Genomic DNA, 18,330 nt, shown 5'->3' on the forward strand with positions numbered 1-18,330 from the left:
CCAGGATTTCACTCTTCTGGCTGGGACATACTGTCGTGCTCCCCGTCGGGAAAGAATCATGCACAGCAGCTGGTACATAAATACTATAATAAAGCAGGACTCGTATTACCTGCTTTGTGCTGTACACATCTGAATTGAAACCTTAAACAAATTTGGTGTTAGGGCTTTCTTACCTGAGGTGAACTGGCACATGATGCCATTTTGGTCTCTGTTGCAAGCAAGTCATATGGTACTACTGGCACATGAGCTGGCAGTGGCTCCTGAAACATGTTTGCAGTCTTTACACTGGCAGGCGTCAGTGAAAAGTTGTTTTATAAATTGACTTAGAGCTCCACCCATCTCATTTCTGCAAGGAAAGATGGCCCCTCCCAGCCTCCTCCCACTACTATAGAGTGTGATTGAATGCACTGGATGAGTGTAAACCGGGGAGATTTATTTTGCAGCTGTATTGGGCAGTAGAGCCGGTAGGAAATTTTCCAATGGCATTTTTTAAATTGTAAAATGCTGATTTGTCAAAATTGAAATGTTCTGCAGAAACATTTTGTTTTCAGTAAAATTTGGACAGAAATCATGCAGGTTTTGGAGGGAAATCTACCTGGTTTCCTGCAATCTGAGCTGTCTCCTCTGCAGCCCACTTGGTGGGCTGCCAATGGAACTGGGAGCTTGGGGGGATACATCTTCTGCAGCAAGTGGCAGCCTGCAGCAGCAAATCCCAGAGTCTGGGTTGAAAGATTCAGGCTCGGGCTCTGTCTCTTAAAAATAGAGATGCAAATGTAGCAGCTCGGGCTGGAGCTCAGGTTCGGAAGCCTAAGGAGGGGCTGGGCTTCCGAGTCCCAGCTCCAGCCCAAGCCTGAGCCCAAGCATGAGTCTATGCAACTATTTTTACCATCATAGTGCAAGCCCAAGTCTATGGACCAAGGCACTGAGACTCATTGCTGCAGGCTGCCACTTGCTGTGTAGACATACTCGTGAACAGGGCCAGCTCCAGGCACCAGCCCACCAAGCTTGTGCTTGGGGCGGCACCTGGAGGGGGGCGGCGCGGTGCTCCGGCCGCCGGGGAGAGCGGGGCCACGGCCGGGCTCGCCGCCCTCCCCCCGGCGCTCTGGCTGCCGGGGAGAGCGGAGCCCCAGTCGGGGCTCGCCGCCGGGGAGAGCGGAGCCCCGGCCGGGGCTCGCCGCCGGGGAGAGCGGAGCCCCGGCCGGGCACTCCGCCCTCCTCCCAGGGCTCTGGCTGCCCTCCCCCCCGGCGCCCTCCCCCCCGGCCGCCGGGGAGAGCGGAGCCCCGACTGGGGCTCGCCGCCCTCCCCCCCGGCGCTCTGGCCGCCAGGGAGAGCGGAGCCCCGGCCGGGCACTCCGCCCTCCTCCCAGGGCTCAGGCCGTCCTCCCCCCTGGCACCCTCCCCCCCGGCCGCCGGGGAGAGCGGAGCCCCGGCCGGGGCTCACCACCCTCCCCCCAGGGCTCCGCCCGCCCTCCCCCCCGCGCCCTCCCCTGCCGCGCTGGGGGGGGTGTGTGTGGCCGGAGGCTTTTTTGCCTGGGGTGGCAAAAAAGCCAGAGCCGGCCCTGCTCGTGAAGTCCCGTTCCTTGGACTTGCAGGCTCCTGGCTTCTCAGCATCCCACAAGATGGGCAGCTGGAGTCCCTGGCAGGTTGAGAGCCTGGGAAACATTTCAGAAAGATCAATACAAAAGGGTTTTTTTGCTTTTTTTCCAAACCCAATTTCAGAACCCCCCATTCCATAGGGAATATTTGACATTTTGAGTTTTCATTCATTCATTCAAACATTTTCAAATTTCCCACAAAACGGGAATTCCAGGCTCCAAGCAGCTCTAGTGGGCAAGGGTGACCAGACCAAAAGGGTCTCCCATTCTTTGTAAAGCACTTTTAATCTAACAAGATCCTAAAAACCTTCTCTCTGTGTCTGCATGTGTCTGTACAACAAAATGCAGCTTTCTTTGTTGTGGAGAGAGTTAAACAACCCTCCCGCCCCGGTACTCTCAGGCTAGGTCCACACTACGGGGGGGGGGGGGGGGTGTCGACCTAAGATACGCAACTTCGGCAGCGAGTCGACCGCTGCCACTCCTCCGTCGACTCCGCTTCCGCCTCTCGCTGCGGTGGAGTTCCGGAGTCGACGGCAGAGCGATCGGGGATTGATTTTATCGCGTCTACACTAGACGCGATAAATCGATCCCCGATAGATCGATCGCTACCCGCAGATCTGGCGGGTAGTGAAGACGTGCCCTCAGTAGAGGAGGGGAAATTTAGGCTGAGTACATTTGGTCGAATCCCTACTAGACCAAAAGGGCAGGGAAACGAATAACATCTAAGCAGACAGAAGCTCACTTTTTAAGGTCTCCACCGAAAGGCAATGTGGAGGATCAGATTTTACAAAGCAGGAATTATTATTATTTTTGCAGGAGGCCTGTCAGGTAAAGTAAATTAAATAAAAAAATTAAGCTATATGCAGTTTCAGGTTTATTTTACAGAGTTCTTCTTCAACCAAAAGAATACAAACAAAAAGATCCACCACAATCTCTGGGCATATGCAACTTAAATTTAAAAAAAAAAAAAAAAAAGCCAACTTCACAGACAGAACTCTCTATTAACCAAATACAGTTCTTCTGCTTCTAGAGCTCCTTGCCCTGGCATCTAGGCAGGCATGCATACCTACAAACATAGATCTCACTCTCCAGTATAAAAGTAGCCAAGCCATTCCCGTTTAAGCTTCGGAGCACTCTAGGTTCAGCTGCACCTTATTGCCTCAGCTCATGGACACTCCCAACAGCACCTGTAAGAACTCCTGCTGGAACTGAACTCAAATACAAATTTGACTTTGTGGGGCTTCCCTATAGGAGCACTACAGAGACAGAGTACCCTGTGACTGTGGAGCACCTTCCAGGGGGAAACAAAAGACCTGTACTCCTATTATAGGCAGCTGACCAGGTATTCCCCACGTTGGTCAGTCCAGTAGAATGTCAGTGCACATAGCAACATAAACACTGAAACCCTGATGAGCTGGCTAGCCTGTCCACTGTGTTAAAATCACTGGGAGCTGGGTGTCTAGGAGCTTTTGAAAATCCCAGTAGGTGCCTATCTGGATCTTTAGGTGCCTAAATACCTTTAAAAACCTGGCCCTACATAAGTAAATGAAGCATACAGGTTGAGTGCCACATCCATCACAGCTAAGATCACACAAAAACCCTGGTTGCAGCCCTAGCACAGGGGCAATTAAATAGGCCAGACAAGGGTATGGCCATGTCCTTCATAGTTAGGACAGCACACTCACATATCACATGCAAGTACTGTGTGTAAATATGATGAGAGAAAAATTAATTTTAAATCTTCCCCCAGCTTTTAATTTACAATATACAATTTCTAGCAGTTATGTCTGAGACAAAGCCTGACTAGAGGTTTGGTAAAGGAACGGGTTTTAAATGTCAAAAAAATTCCCAAATCCTAGTGATCCACCGGGTCCTAATTGCACAAGATGCTTCTACTCTCTCCCTGGGAGAATTAAAGATTCAGGTGTCATGCGCTATGCCTCTGAGGCTACGCCTACACTTGGAGATGGGAGTTCCCAGTTTGAGTAGACACCCTCATGCTAGTTTTCAAGCATGCTAAAAACAGAAGTATACCCATGCGCTCACAGGCAAGGCAAACGACAGCAAGGGCTACCCGCTCTGAGTACAGACCCAGTGGATGTGTAAGCAGGGTGGCTAGCCCATACCACTGCCCGTGCCACCATAGCTACGCTACTATAAGCTAGCGCTAGTATGTCTACTCGAGCTGGGAATCACACCCCTAGCTCCAAGGGTAGATGTAGCCTAAGAGAAAGTGGGGGCTAGGGTGACTTTAAGCCAGCTTGGCACCTTCCTGATCCTGCACTGGGCTTGGCTGCGGCCTCTGGCATAATTTAGATATCTCTGGAGGCCTGTCTAAGTTATGGCAGCCTGTCTGCAGCTGCCTAAAATAGCGCCGCTGTGCCTGTGACATGCTCCTCCTACACCCAGCCCCACACTCACTATGCTTCCAGTGACAAGATTTAGAAGCTGGCCCTCAAAAGGCAGCCTTGTGACAATGGTAGGAACAAAGAGCAAGTGCAGGCTATGAGTGAATTTTGCAAGAAACAAATAGGCTGAAATACATTTGAATGAAACAGTGATTGAATACTCTTCAGTAATGAACACACTGGTAAAAATCCAAGTCTGTTCACAAACGCTGCCTGAAAAGAAAAACGATGAAATTCTCTAAATATTAGTTTGCCACAAATAGTTCCCTCATCTCTAATATATTTCAGTTTTCTCCATGTCTTGTATCATTACCATTTATTACTTTTAAGAACAATAGCAATTTGTTTTAAAAGATATATGGAAATATTTCTGTTTGCGCCCCAGAGTTGCTGAGCACCAGCAGCTCCTGTTGACTTTAACGAGTGTTGTGGAAACTCAACACCTTTGAAAATCAGGTCTGATCCAAAGCTTATTGAAGCACATTCAAATCTTTCCATTGACTACAATTAGCTTTGGATCAGGCCCTTAATGACTACCCCTCAGCATCCAACCAAGAGTATAGGCCCAATCTAGCAAAGCACTTAAGTACATCTTAACTTTAAATTCAAGTGTAGTCCTGTTGCTTAAATGCTTTGCCAGATTGGGGTTTAATAGTCTTCTCAGTGCCTCCTCAAACACAAGAATATTGAATAATTATAAACGAAGAGGCAGAGGTTATCCACAGCACTGCGTTTATGCAATTTCCTTGGATTCTTGTCTATATCGTGTAAAACTGGCTTTTCTAGCCCTTCCAGGAAGCCTGAAAAAGACATTATAAACCAGCATCATAGCTTTACCTTGGAATCTGTTACTATCATTGATGTCAACGTATAAAATGCTGCAGAAGTATTTTTGACACTTCTAGAATGACCTCTCTCATTATTTCTAATGCAGATAGAATCTCAATTAAAAAATCCTTTAAATTATTAACACTATTCCAGAACTCTCTTCACTTGCTTCATTTGCCTCTGTCATACTGAATCTTGTTCTTTTTAAAGTATATATGTTTACCTATAAATACAGAGATCAATGGGTATCCACAACAAACACATGAATCTACAGATTTTAGGTATGACTGATACCAACCAGGAAGTATACAAATATTTGATGCAACACCATTGCTGCACCAAATACTTGTAACCTTCCCTGTATATAATTATCATTCCTAAAACCTGTACATCTACTTGTATATTCACCTTCGTATTTATATGTAAATAAGTATGACTGGTGCAGTTGTGTATATTAGGTACATGAAATTTTGGTGTACAATTGTTATATTCACAAGTGTTATTTATTCAGTAAACAAATAAGAGACTGACAAAATTAATGATGTGTGTAGTATGTTGCTTTATCTCAAGGATATTCGTGTTTGTTTTTGTTTCGTTCGTATTATAATTACTGCAGTGCATTGACTAAAGCAGAACACTTCTCAAATGGGTTTTGGGGCAGTCTAATCCAAACTGTGATCTATGCCGTATCTTGTATTTCTCATATTTTGTTTCTCTACATTATCAGTGTAGGGTTCACTCTTGTGAGTCTTATGCCGATAGGTTCATCTGCTGCTATTGTTAGTATGCTCTATAAATATTTTTGTTACATTGTGAATTTGCAGGAGGGGCTTCAAGACCATAATAGGCTGTAGTTTTTGATGCATGTGTGACCAAAATGCATGGATCTGTGAAGAGACCCAGAAAATGTTTTGTGGCCTACTTGCTCATACCGTCTCTAGCCGAAGCTTGAGTTGTTTAAGATGTAACTGCACACTACGACGCACAAGAACAAACCATGTTATACAATTGCAAAGAAGCCAAACAAAATAGAAGAAATACAGACTAGGGAAGAGGTCACAGCTTGGATTAGACAGTTCCAAGATTGGTGGGAGAAGTGCTGGACTTTAACCAAATGAACAATGGGAATTGTGATTTTGAAGAAACAAACAACAATTTACCTTGAGTTAAAACAACATGCTATTGTATGTGCAAACATGTCAGTTTCCTATCTGTATAATGAAGGACCTTATGAGGATGCACCATTTCCTTACAATAAGAAAGGGAAAAATCAGAGGGAAAAACAAGAGAAGCTAAGAATGTTTATTAGCTGGGAGAGAGGGAGATACAGCAAGCAACAACCAACTGCAAAATGCCCACTTTAGGGGAGCAAGGGCTTGTCTCTTCCAAATGTATAGGGCTAATTACCAGAAAGGCAAGCTGGGAAAGGTTGGTGACCCTATACTGGAGACAGTCAGAAGTAAGCAGGCACTCACAATGTATATAACAGTAGCTTCTACATGGAGGACGGACAGGGATACAGGGGCAGAGTTATGGTTAGAATCTGAACTGTAGGATTTCCCAAAATTATAGTGTTTACTGGTTTGTTTTGCGTTTTTAAACTGGACCAGCCTGTTAAGATTGTTTTGAAGGACGCAGAGGAGGGAGACAACCTTCATCTGTTTTAACAATTTGTCTGTATCCTCTTTTATCTCTATTTCCATCTCTCACTTTCATTTTTTCCTCTTTTCCATTTTCTTTCAGATTATACGTTTTTTTTCTCCCATTTAATTCATCACTTCTTCATCTGTCTCTCCCACTTTGTCCTCCATTCTTTCAGTACTTACCAGGTCTTCTATATCTCTCCTTTCCATTATCTCCTTTTCCAAAAGACCTTAATTTTCCACCTTTAACTCTATGCTCTCTCACACATCTATTTTCCTCCCCAGCCCATCTCAACCGCTTATTATTTCCCTCCATTGCCAAGTCTCCTCCATAACTCTCTTTTTCAGTCGTCTTCAGGTATTGGTTATCCTTTCCCCCACCTTCAGCTCTCCTTCCATTCTCCCCTCCATATCATTTTCTCCCTTGGGTCTTCCCAAGTCTCTCTCCCTCTCTTTTTCCCCTTGCTTCTCCAAGGCAGTGGGAAACCCAGAATGTGCAAGTCTGAACAATGTGAGAGAGGCCGATGATCAAACGGTAGATTTGGAGTCATGCGCAGAGGTGACAAATGAAGTCACTAGAGTGGATGAGATCATTCAGAGATAGGATATGGGGGAAGGAAAGAAAAAGGCCCTGGACAGAACCCTATGGGATATCAGTAAAAAGGAAGAGAATTAGGTGCTGAAGGGCAAGTTGAAGGTGAGAAATCTGAGGTAACAAGAGACTTCAAAGAATGTGGTCAAAGAGGAGGAGGGAGATTGGGTGGTAGTTGGAGAGGGTTTTCTAAAGATAGGAAAGAGTATGGAATGTTTGAGGAGAGGAAAAGAAGCCACATGAGAGAGAGAAATTGAGGATGAGTAATAGGGGAAGGATGGTGTGAGGGAGATCAGGATGTGCGAGAAGATGTTACCTGTTAATCCACATACCAGAAGTTGAGAATGGGGAAGCTGCTTCTGCTGGAAGTGAGGCACTCATGCCTTCCCATTGGTCATTCTTGCTCAGGTCGCACTTTGGGGTATTATATGCAGACAGATGGTTTTTAATTTTTAAAAGCTTTAGTGTGAAAACAATGTATTGTTTCCGATGGCTTCTGTATGGGTGTCACAAATTCCAAATGACGCCACAGACAGGCTCAGAGCTGGGTGCTAAGAAACTTATGGCCCACCTCACTCTTACTGTTAATAGCCTTTCCATCATCACTCTTTTCAGTATAGAACAACAAGGATGGAAGCAAAATGATACTATGGACCAGTGTGGATATAACTATAGTACATGTCGCTGGTAAATTTCTTTATTTTCGCCTAGTGAGTGGCACCACAGACCTCTTGGGAGAGCATCTGCATTCCCAGGCATTTCAAGGTGTCCAAAATCTCACTGGTGGGGGTTTTTTTAGCTTCTTAGATGGTGCATATATGCTGAGTTCCACAGTTCTTTTGTGTAATGCACTCTTGCAATAATAGGAAATTCTGGGGAAATGCATACTAATTCCTTCATTCACATGCAGATAATTAATTTATAAGGAGAGGCTAGGACCACATAAGATTCAAAATGTGTTAATGATTAATTATTGTTGCATTCAAGTTTACAGTTCCACCCACCCTAGTAACTATGTGTTTTAATTTTTTAAAAAAAACTACAACAAATTAATAATACCATAAATTACAAATAACACCCTTAACAATGCTTGCACTAAAACTGCCAATAGGACACAATCCTGACCCTTTCAAATTCTTCTTGTCTTCTAGCCCATTTCCTGTCCTGCAAGGTGAATTCCATTAAAAAACAATGATTTCCTGTGGGGGGGGGGGCGGGGAGGGAAGAAGACACTACCTGCAGGAAAGCAGGGGTTTCAAAGGGCCGGGACTGTAGCTATCACCAGGATGCCTTCCATGCTTTAATGAAGCACAAATGTTAAAATAGAAAACAAGGCCAATTACCAACCAAAAAACCCCCAGAACAAACACCAAATCACACTTAATTGTTTGTAGTGGGAATTGCAGACACAGAATAATTATTTATTATTAAAATTTACAAAAAAGAAAAAGCCTCTAGTAAACACTGACTAGGACCAGTGGCAAGATGGAATCCAGAGGACTCAGCCATAACAGATGAACAGTTACCCAGAGCTATCCTCTAGGATCTCTCACAGACTAAGAAACAAATCCCAATGAATGGGCACTCCACCCCCACACCCTGAGATCCTGCATGAAAGAGCCTAGAAGGTGATTAGAGGGGTGAGGGAGCATGGGCGACGGGTGAACGTGTCATTGGGGGAGGCTAGCCCCCCCGCCCCTCCCCCTCTGCCCAAGGTCCCGCCCCTCCCCTTCCGCTCCCTCTTCCTCTGCCTGGAGCGCACATACTCCCCTCCGTGGCCGCCCCCCCCCCCCCATCCCTAGCATGCTGAGTGGGCAGCACGGCCGGAGTGCCTCCAGCCCCAGAGTGCCCAAAGTCCCGGAGTGCTGAGCGGGTGGCATGGTCCCAGTGCCCCCAGCGCCGGGTGGACAGACAGGTGGCATGGCGTGGCCCCAGCCCCAGCATCCTAGGCCTGCAAGCAGTGGCCCCAGCCTGCCTGCACCATCCTCTTGGCCACAGAAGAACAGGAAGGGAACTGGAAGCAGGCAGGAGGGGGCCTGGGGACGGAGCATGGGCAGGGCCACACCAGGCTGTTTGGGGAGGCACAGCCTTCCCATGCCTATGCTACCCGCCGCCTATGTGAGGGAGCTTGGCACAGCCAGGGGAGAAAGCCTGGGGGTGGTATCAGGGGCAGGAGGAGACTGGAGGACTGCTGAGTGGGAACCTGGAGCAGCCTCCCTTTAGTCCCATCTCCCCACTAGCTTCCATGGGTCTGTTCCCCATTCTGTCTCCCCTTTCGCCCAGCATCTCCATTCTCTTTCCCCTTTCAGTGCCCCCTACTCTGTCCCTCACCTCCCAAGTTCCCACACCACCATCTGCCTGGTAGCAACATTCATTGACTGCCTTCTCTTCTCCAGTGTCTGGGCACCAGAAGGAACAGAGATAATGGAGGCAGACAGGCCACCTCAGATTTGGTGCCACAATGGTCCCTGAGAGATGGGAGGCCTGCCAGATGCCTGAAATTGCAGCTGGGGCACAGGCGCAAGATGCATGACACTTGTCAGCCCTGAGTGTGTGCCTCTACACTGAGACCTCCCTAGCCATTACTATGCTCTTCCTGTCATTTGGCCAAGCCCCTGCCTCATCAATCACTGCAGCTCTCGGCAGGCAGGCAGATGGTTGGTATCTGTTCCCTCTTGGTCACGTTCCCTGATACTTCGTTCTACCCTCAGCTTGACTCTCAGCAATCCCCCCAGGCTCTCTGGTGTGATTGGGTCCTATGATAGTGTTGCTAGAGTAGATATGGGGACAGAGTAGGCAACGGGCTTTGTTGCAGGGATTGGTTTCTGGGTTAGTGTTTCTGTGGTGTGGTGTGTAGTTGCTGGTGAGTATTTGCTTCAGGCTTGGGGGCTGTCTGTAAGTGAGGACTGGCCTGCCTCCCAAGGCTTGTGAGAGTGGGGGATCGTTTTCCAGAATAGGTTGTAGATCGTTGATGATGAGCTGGAGAGGTTTTAGCTGGGGGCTGTACATGATGGCCAGTGGTGTTCTGTTATTTTCCTTGTTGGGCCTATCCTGTAGTAGGTTACTTCTGGGTACCCATCTCGCTCTGTCAATCTGTTTCCTCACTTCCCCAGGTGGGTATTGTAGTTTTAAGAACGCTTGATAGAGATCTTGTAGGTGTTTGTCTCTGTCTGAGAGATTGGAGCAAATGTGGTTGTATCTTAAGGCTTGGCTGTAGACGATGGATCATCTGATGTGTCCTGGATGGAAGCTGGAGGCATGTAGGTAAGTATAGCGGTCAGTAGGTTTCTGGTATAGAGTGGTGTTTATGTAACCATCCCTTATTTCCACTGTAGTGTCCAGGAAGTGGATCTCTTGTGTGGACTGGTCCAGGCTCAGGTTGATGGTGCAGTGGAAATTGTTAAAATCCAGGTGGAATTCTTCAAAGGTCTCCTTCCTGTGGGTCCATATGATGAAGATGTCATCAATGTAGCGTAAGTTGAGGAGGGGCGCTAGGGGAAGAGAGCTGAGGAAGTGTTGTTCTAAGTCAACCATAAAAATGTTGGCATACTGTGGGGCTATGCGGGTACCCATAGCAGTGCCACTGACTTGAAGGTATAGGTCGTCCCCAAATCTGAAATGGTTGTGGGTGAGGATAAAGTCACAAAGCTCAGCCACCAGGTGTGCTGTGGTTACATCAGGGATACTGTTCCTGACAGCTTGTAGTCCATCCTTGTGTGGAATATTGGTGTAAAGAACTTCTACATCCTGAAAACACCATCCTGGCCACCATGGAAGATCACGAATGCATTGTAGTTTCCTCAGGAAGTCAGTGGTGTTTCGAAGATAGCTAGGAGTGCTGGTAGCATAGGGTCTGAGGAGAGAGTCCAAATAGCCAGATAATCCTGCTGTAAGAGTGGCAATACTTGAGATGATGGGGCGTCCAGGATTTCCAGATTTATGGATCTTGGGTAGCAGATAGAATACTCCTGGTCAGGGCTCTGGGGGTGTGTCCGTGTAGATTTGTTCCTGTTCTATAGCAGGGAGTTTCTTGAGCAGATGGTGTCATTTCTTTTGGTACTCCTCAGTAGGATGGGAGGATAGTGACCTGTAGAATGAGGTGTTGGAGAGTTGTCTGGCAGCCTCCTATTCATAATCTGACCTGTTCATGATGACTACAGCACCTCCTTTGTCAGCCCTTTTGATTATAATGTCAGAGTTGTTTCTGAGGCTGTGGATGGCATTGCGTTCTGTACAGCTGAGGTTATGGGGCAAGTGATGCTGTTTGTTCACAATTTCAGCCTGTGCACATCTGCGGAGGCACTCTATGTAGAAGTCCAGTCTGTCATGACAAGTCTGTCAACAACTTGTCAGCTGTTGGGAATGGGCCACATCCACCCTAATTGAATTGGCCTTGTTAGCACTGACCCCCCACTTAGTAAGGCAACTCCCATATTTTCATGTGCAGTATATTTATACCTGCTACTGTATTTTCCACTCCATGCATCTGATGAAGTGGATTATAGCCCACGAAAGCTTAGGCCCAAATAAATTTGTTAGTCTCTAAGGTGCCACAAGGACTCCTCATGGTTTTTACTGATACAGACTAACACGGCTACCCCTCTGAAAGCACTCTCCAAATGGATAGAGATGAGATGCTGAATATGGTGAGAGGGAGGAGACAGAGGACAGCCTCATTCTGGGTTAGATTGTGCTCTGAGGGAGCATGTGTAGCGTGGCTACAGAGGGAGTAAAGCTTTCCCAACTCTTCTGTGTGGCTATGTTAGACCAGCCTGGATTGTGGATAATGAAGAGGGGCTGTGTGCCTGAAGCTCCCCTTGCCAGCAAATGGGTGGAGAGAAGATGGAGCCACAGCTCCACCCGCCCCCCCATGCCATGACCCATGCAGCTAATTGGATGCAAAGGGGTGAGGACACTGTACCCTGCAAAGGACTGTAGCAGATTACTGCCCACACACAGTGTGGAAAACACCAGAATAGCTGTGTCTCAAAGGCAGGGTGACCAGACGTCCCGTTTTTAAAGGGGCAATCCCGTATTTAAGCTCTCTTGCAAGTGTTCTGACTTTTTCTTAAAAACGGGGAAATTGTCCCGTATTTTCTGTCCCCTCCCCCCTCCCATCAGTGCTGGTGGGTCTTGCAACTGGCCAGATCCTTGCTCGCCAGCCACCCACCCACCCACCAGCGGTGAGTCGGGGGGTCCAGTGGCTGACGATGGGAGTGGGTGTGCAAGGCTGGTGGCGGGGCAAAGATGCAGCATGCGGGACTGGCAGATCACCCTGTTGGTCCGTCAGCACAGCCCCTGCTGCATGCTGGCTCTCGGCCAGCAGGGCTCCGCCCCCCCATCCTATTTCCGGCCAGTACTGGCTGTGCACTGCGAGCTGTGGTGACTGGTAAGTGCAGGCAGGTGGTGACTGGTTACGTGTTGCCTATGCTACCCACCCATCAGCCCTTTACTTGCTGCCCCTCTCAGTATCCTCTCCCTGCTTTGCCCCTTCTCCCCCCTTGCCCCACTACTCCTCCCTATCCCCCCCGGCGGGGCACATCCTGCTCCCAGCGCTGTGCGGAGAACCAGCCCCTGGTTGGAGCGCTCAGCTCACCAACAGCCTGGCGGCAGGCTTCTTCCTGCCCCACTGCCTCTGGCTAGGCCAGCACCCTGGAAAAGGCCCAAGATCCTCCGGACCATGGCGCTGACCAGGAGGAGCTGACCCCTGTATGTGCTAAAGCCCTGCACAGTGCTGGCACGGGGGCTAAGCTCTGGAGTGGCAGGGGTGGAAACGATTTGCAGCCTGTTCACACCCCAAACCTGCAGGCTCCATTGCAGCCCCAGGGGCAGAGTCTTAGCACCCTCTTCACCCGCCCCCCACCCCACCCTGAGTCCTGCCCCCAGGGAGCACAGGGCTGCTCCATCCCCTAGGTACCCTCCCCTGCTGAGCCACCTCTCTGGCTGGATTCAATGAAGCCCTTTCAGTCAGGTTCCCTGGGCCCTGGTGCACAATGCAGCCTTAGGGCTTGACCCCTTCATGCCTATCTGTAGCCAGAGACATCTGGGTTATGTCGGTGGCCAGCAGCAGCCTGGAGGTGTTTGCTGACTTTTGACACTGTGTGGGCAGGAAGGAACAAGCGGCTTCCAGCCACACGGGGAGGAGGGAAGATGAGCTCTGCAAAGACATGGGCCAGGTCATCCCTTCCCCCTCTCCTCCTTCCCTGCGGCTGGAAGCAGCTCCTGTCCCTTCCCTCCTGCACGGTGCCGAAAGGCTGCTGCTGGTCACATTCCGGTGTGAACCCTGGCAGAAATCTGGCATGTGACCCTGCATGCCCCCCCCCCCACCCCATGTGTTGCCTCAGGAAGACATGGCCCCAGGTACCAGAAGAGGCAGGTCCGTCCCAGGGGCCCAGCCAGGCATGGAGGGTGGAAAGCACCGGGCAGGAAGGATTGGATCGGTCGGTCACCCCCAGGCATGAGAGAAGTGTACAGGAGTGTGTGTGCGGGGGATAGGTGTGTGTGCATCACCCCTCCCCTTGTAAACCCTAAAGATTTTCAGTTAGCAATACCAGTTCGTAAGCACCCAGGTATCGTGGTGCTGGGTTCTGTTCTGAATAGAACAGAAGTAACGTCAACCTTTTAAAATGTTCATTTTCATTACTCCTGACCTAGATAACTGGCCATCTCCCTAAGCTCTCCCTCTTTCCAGAACCTTGAAATGGCTGGTTGTATCTCTTCTGTTGGTAATTTATTCTGGGTCCATTGTTTATGATGTCATGCTTTGGTTCCTAATTTCTGATCCTGTGTTCTCGCCTTTAGGAAGCTACATACATTGGGATAGTGAGAGGGATGCAATAACTTGCCCAGATGTCCTTGATAATATCTTGATTTTTTTCCTTTAGAGATTTGGAGGCCAATCACACTTTGATGCCATATTCATTACCCGACCTTGGCAATATACCCAGTGGTAGCATGGAATCTAGTGCATGTGACAAAGTCATAGAGTTAAGGCTAGAAGGGACCCCCAGACCATCTAGTCTAACCTCCTGCATATCACAAGCCACCAGCTCCACCCAGCACCCACATACTAAACCCAACAACCCAAATTAGACCAAAGTATTACAGTTCACAGGAAACTAGACTATTATGTCTTGTCTAGTTATGTCTGTCAGCTTAGAAAGCACCAGCCACAAGAGTGATTGGCCAGAGCTCAGTATTTCCCTACTTACTGAACACATCTGCTTTCTGCTGAGCATGTATTGACAGCATACCTGTGAGGCGGAGAACTCCCATCCTCATATGGGAGTGCTCTGCCTCACAGAGCTCAAGAGTCACGATCCTGGCTTATATTAGCACACTATTCTAATGCTTCTCTTGCCATCCAGTTACCTACAACTGTTCTCCCACAGAGGATAGTTAGCACTGAGGGGGTTGTGGCATCATCCCATATTGGACTATGAGCCTCTACTATTTCTCAAGGTCCACCTCCCTTGGAATATAATGTGTAATTATAAATTTATAATATGTGTTATATATATATATAATTATATATTATACATATATATTTTATGCAATTTACATATCTTTTAGCTCATCCCACTCATGAGGTATGTATGTGCTGAATTTCTTCTGCCTGACTGCCAATGCAGTGCTGCCTGCTGCCCATCTTCTAGCCACTTCCAGTCACATACTTCTGTCATTGTTGTGCCATCCTTAATCTGGGTGCCCCCTGCATCTTTGCCACTATTCTCATGAAGGAGACACTTGTAATTTATAAAAATAGAACAATGCTCACTTCTCTTGCACTTTGCCTTTTCTTGTGCCTTCTCACTCCCCTGCCCATCACCCCTCAGTTTTAGCCTTTTTAGTTCCAGATTTAAGTTTCTCCTAAGATTCCTGAATATCTTCCTAATAATGGCATTCCCGGAGACCTGATCATCATCTGAATATTAAGATACTCACACTTCTATAATGTCTGCTTTCACGGATGGAGCCCTGTTACATTTTACCTGTAATATAAGCAGTCACATGAGTGTTATAACCCTGAACTGTCATAAGGTGGCAGCTGTCCCCTGTCTCGCTGCCTCATCTACTCTAAATCTGTCTCCAAAACTGATTTGGAAATCTCTCCCACCCCAATCTCTTTCCTATTCCTCCTAATTTCTCTGTTCTATTTGCCATTCATTTCTGTAAGAGTTTTGTATGCAATATGTATGAAAATCAGTTGCATTTTTAAAGACCATTACTGTGGTGCTTAATCATGCTGATGTGCATTCACCTGCACTTTAATGCTAAATAGCTACTACTCAGGGTTAGAAATTGGCAGTACGAGGGTTATAATGTAAGTAGGCATCTTAAATCCAGAGACCTGGGATATGAAAGGGTGTGGTGGCAACTCCGGCATTATGCAATATCAAATCAAGCAGAACTGCATTAAAATACAGCAGCTGCCTTTCATCTTTTACTGGCAGTTGCCTGCTTTACCAGATGCCAAAACACAACTGATTTCATCACAGTAGCAAGATTAAAAATGCAAATGAATCATCATAAGACTATGCAAAATATTTTCAATAAATAGTGAAACTACTAAAAATTTCCATATTTTGTAACAATGTCAATGATTTTGTGCTTTAAAATACAGTAGGCCCATTCGGAGTTAAGCTTGACTTTGAAATTTCAAGGTTCCAAATTTGACTGATTATGTTTCAGATGTGAAAATACATTAAGTTGGGGGGGGGGGCCTTGGGGAGGGTGAGAAACACACGTCATAGGTCAGAATTGCCTGAAATGATGAGTGAAACATGTTGTTTGAAATGTAATTTAAATATTTTTCACCATTTAGCACAGCCTTAAGCACTATTTGCAAAAACTTTGATGACATTGCAAATGTTTGATATTTTTAAAGTTTATGCTGCTTTTAAAAAAAACGGCATACAGTTTTCATGAAAATTTTTGGCAACAATATTTAATCTACATATTGATCATTTTTGAGCAGCTCTATAAATTAGTAATAGTGAAGGGGCCAGACTCCTTGCCTCTTGAACAGGGATCAGTGGGCAGGGCTGCCTTGCATACCCTCCACGTAGGGCTACAGCCCCTTCCCTGTACAATTGCCAGAGCTGATTGAAAGCAGGGAAACAGGCAACATCACCCTCTACTCACACACACCCACTTACCATCAGTAAATAGACAAGAAGGATTTTAATAGAGCTTTCAGATTCCTTTGTTAAAGATTCAAGTCAGGAAATGAAAAATATCAAACTTCTCATAATAGTGTTGACTTAAATCTGGTCTACACACAAAGTTGCACTGGTTTAACTAAAGATGTGATGTTAAACCAGTTTAGTTAAAACTTGTCAACTTTGTGTGTGGGCACCCACATTTTCAGTTTGTTACGTATTGCAGAGTCCTGTATTGACAAAGCATAACTGCCTCAGAGAAACTGTCACTGGAAAAAATAGGTTTCAGCAGATGGGGAGGCGTGGGATGGAGCTGTTGGAAAGTGAGAAGGTGTGGCAGGCAGTTTGGAACTGTGAAATAAACTCTTTAGTTTGATGTTTCTGCTTAAAATGATCAGTATTAACAATGCTATTATTAGTATTACTATTGTTAATATTATTAATAATGACATTTAAAAGTCATCTATATACAGTATTTCAGAGGTAGTACCTCATCACCTTCTTAAGATGAATAGAGCAGTTCATACTTCTCAAAGCTATCATTTCAGGATGTCTGAAGACTCAGGGCTAGTCTACACATATAGTTGTTCCTGATTAACTCCATGTGTAGACTCTCTTATTCCAGATTATGAGTGTCATACATTAGGAGTTGAGCAAATCATTGGTTTTTCAGTTCAGTTGCCAAATGGGGCGGGGGGGGGGGGGGCGACAGGAAAAGAGTCTTTTAGAACTGAAAGTGTTTTTTGTTTTTGTTTTAAGGTTTTCTTGCCACAGCAAGAAACAGAATTTTTTTGCTTTGGATAAAAACAAAACACACACTACACAAATGCAAAACAAAACAAAAAATCCAAAATGAAACCAAATGTATCTCATCTTTCATTTTGTTTAGTTTTCATGGTGGCTTTCGATCCAAATCAATTTTTTTTTTCAGTTTCTCTTTTTGTTTGGGGTTTTTTCACACTTTTAAAAAACTAAATATAGTTACATTCCTAAATGAAAGCTAATAGGTAGAATGAGCAAGTTTTTAAGAGGCACGTCTGTAGTTATCAATATACAGTGCAGTCAAATATTTTAAATGTCACAGATCTAGCAAGTGCTTTTATAAGTCTGCAAATGGCTAGAAAGTTTAATTATTGTTTCACAGGCATTTCTGCAGGCCAAGAAAAGCAATACAAGAGAAGAGGGTATTCTTGTTGGGTCTGTAACTACTGTTTGCCATATACTTCTTCTCTCACTTCACTTCAAATCTTTCCACAGCAGATATTACTTTGCTGATTGCTAAACTGATTTCTGCTGTAGCTTCTCATGTTAATATTGATTTCACAAGAGGAGAAGTTCTTTATCAAGAATCTTTGTCTCTCTTCCTCAATTTGCCTCTTGGTCTTTTCCCATTCCATGATTTCTTTAGGAGCCTATTATCCATGTGAAGATTAAGCTGTGCTTCCATAGAGATTTCTTCAAGTTGTTTGAGCAACCTCTTTATGCATGATTTTATCTGGCCATTTTATGTGAATAATAGCTTGAAGCAGCCATTGGTGAAATATTTTCCAGTTCTTCAATGTGCAGGTGCTAACTTGCCTGTATTTTGTAAAGAAAGGCAAGAATGACTATAGTATGACAAACATACACCTTAGTAATGTTTTCAGTGATATTCTCCTGTGTCTAACCCAGATGGCACAATTTTCAGAATGAAAAATAGGTCATGAGAAATTCCAAAATGTGGGGGGGGGGGGATTCTGTTTTAGAACAAAAAATAAAAAAGTTTTGAAATTTCCTGTGGCAGGAAATTAAAAAAAAAATCATTTTGAAATAATCAAAAGGAAATTTCCTCTGGGAGCCCAAGCTCCAAGGCTCCCGGCTCAGCAGTGGCTCCCAGGGCTTCCACTTTCCCAACTCCACAGCAGGACATTCCAAGGGCAGAAGGGACCACTATGACCATCTAATCTGACCTCCTGTATAGAACTTCACCAATATAATTCTTAGAGTAGATCTTTTAGAAAAAATCCAATCTTGATTTAAAAATAGCCAGTGATGGCAAATCCATCACAACCCTTGGTAAATTGTTCCAGTGGTAAGTATGGCCTACATTCTTTCTTCCTAGAT

The 18,330-nt window shown here is 46.0% G+C and overlaps 1 protein-coding gene across 1 annotated transcript in view; it reads right to left on the bottom strand.

The window, feature by feature from the left end:
- The window catches only part of LOC135878147 (cytosolic phospholipase A2 epsilon-like), a 53,782-nt gene extending 53,513 nt beyond the window's left edge, over nucleotides 1-269 (bottom strand). Inside the window, exon 1 of the mRNA XM_065403731.1 lies at nucleotides 174-269. Within this exon, the coding sequence (XP_065259803.1) occupies nucleotides 174-269 (96 nt within the window). The remainder of the gene's footprint in view (nucleotides 1-173) is intronic.
- Nucleotides 270-18,330: the final 18,061 nt, after the last annotated feature.

Source organism: Emys orbicularis, chromosome 4, assembly GCF_028017835.1.
Source record: "Emys orbicularis isolate rEmyOrb1 chromosome 4, rEmyOrb1.hap1, whole genome shotgun sequence".
Lineage (NCBI taxonomy): Eukaryota > Metazoa > Chordata > Testudines > Emydidae > Emys > Emys orbicularis.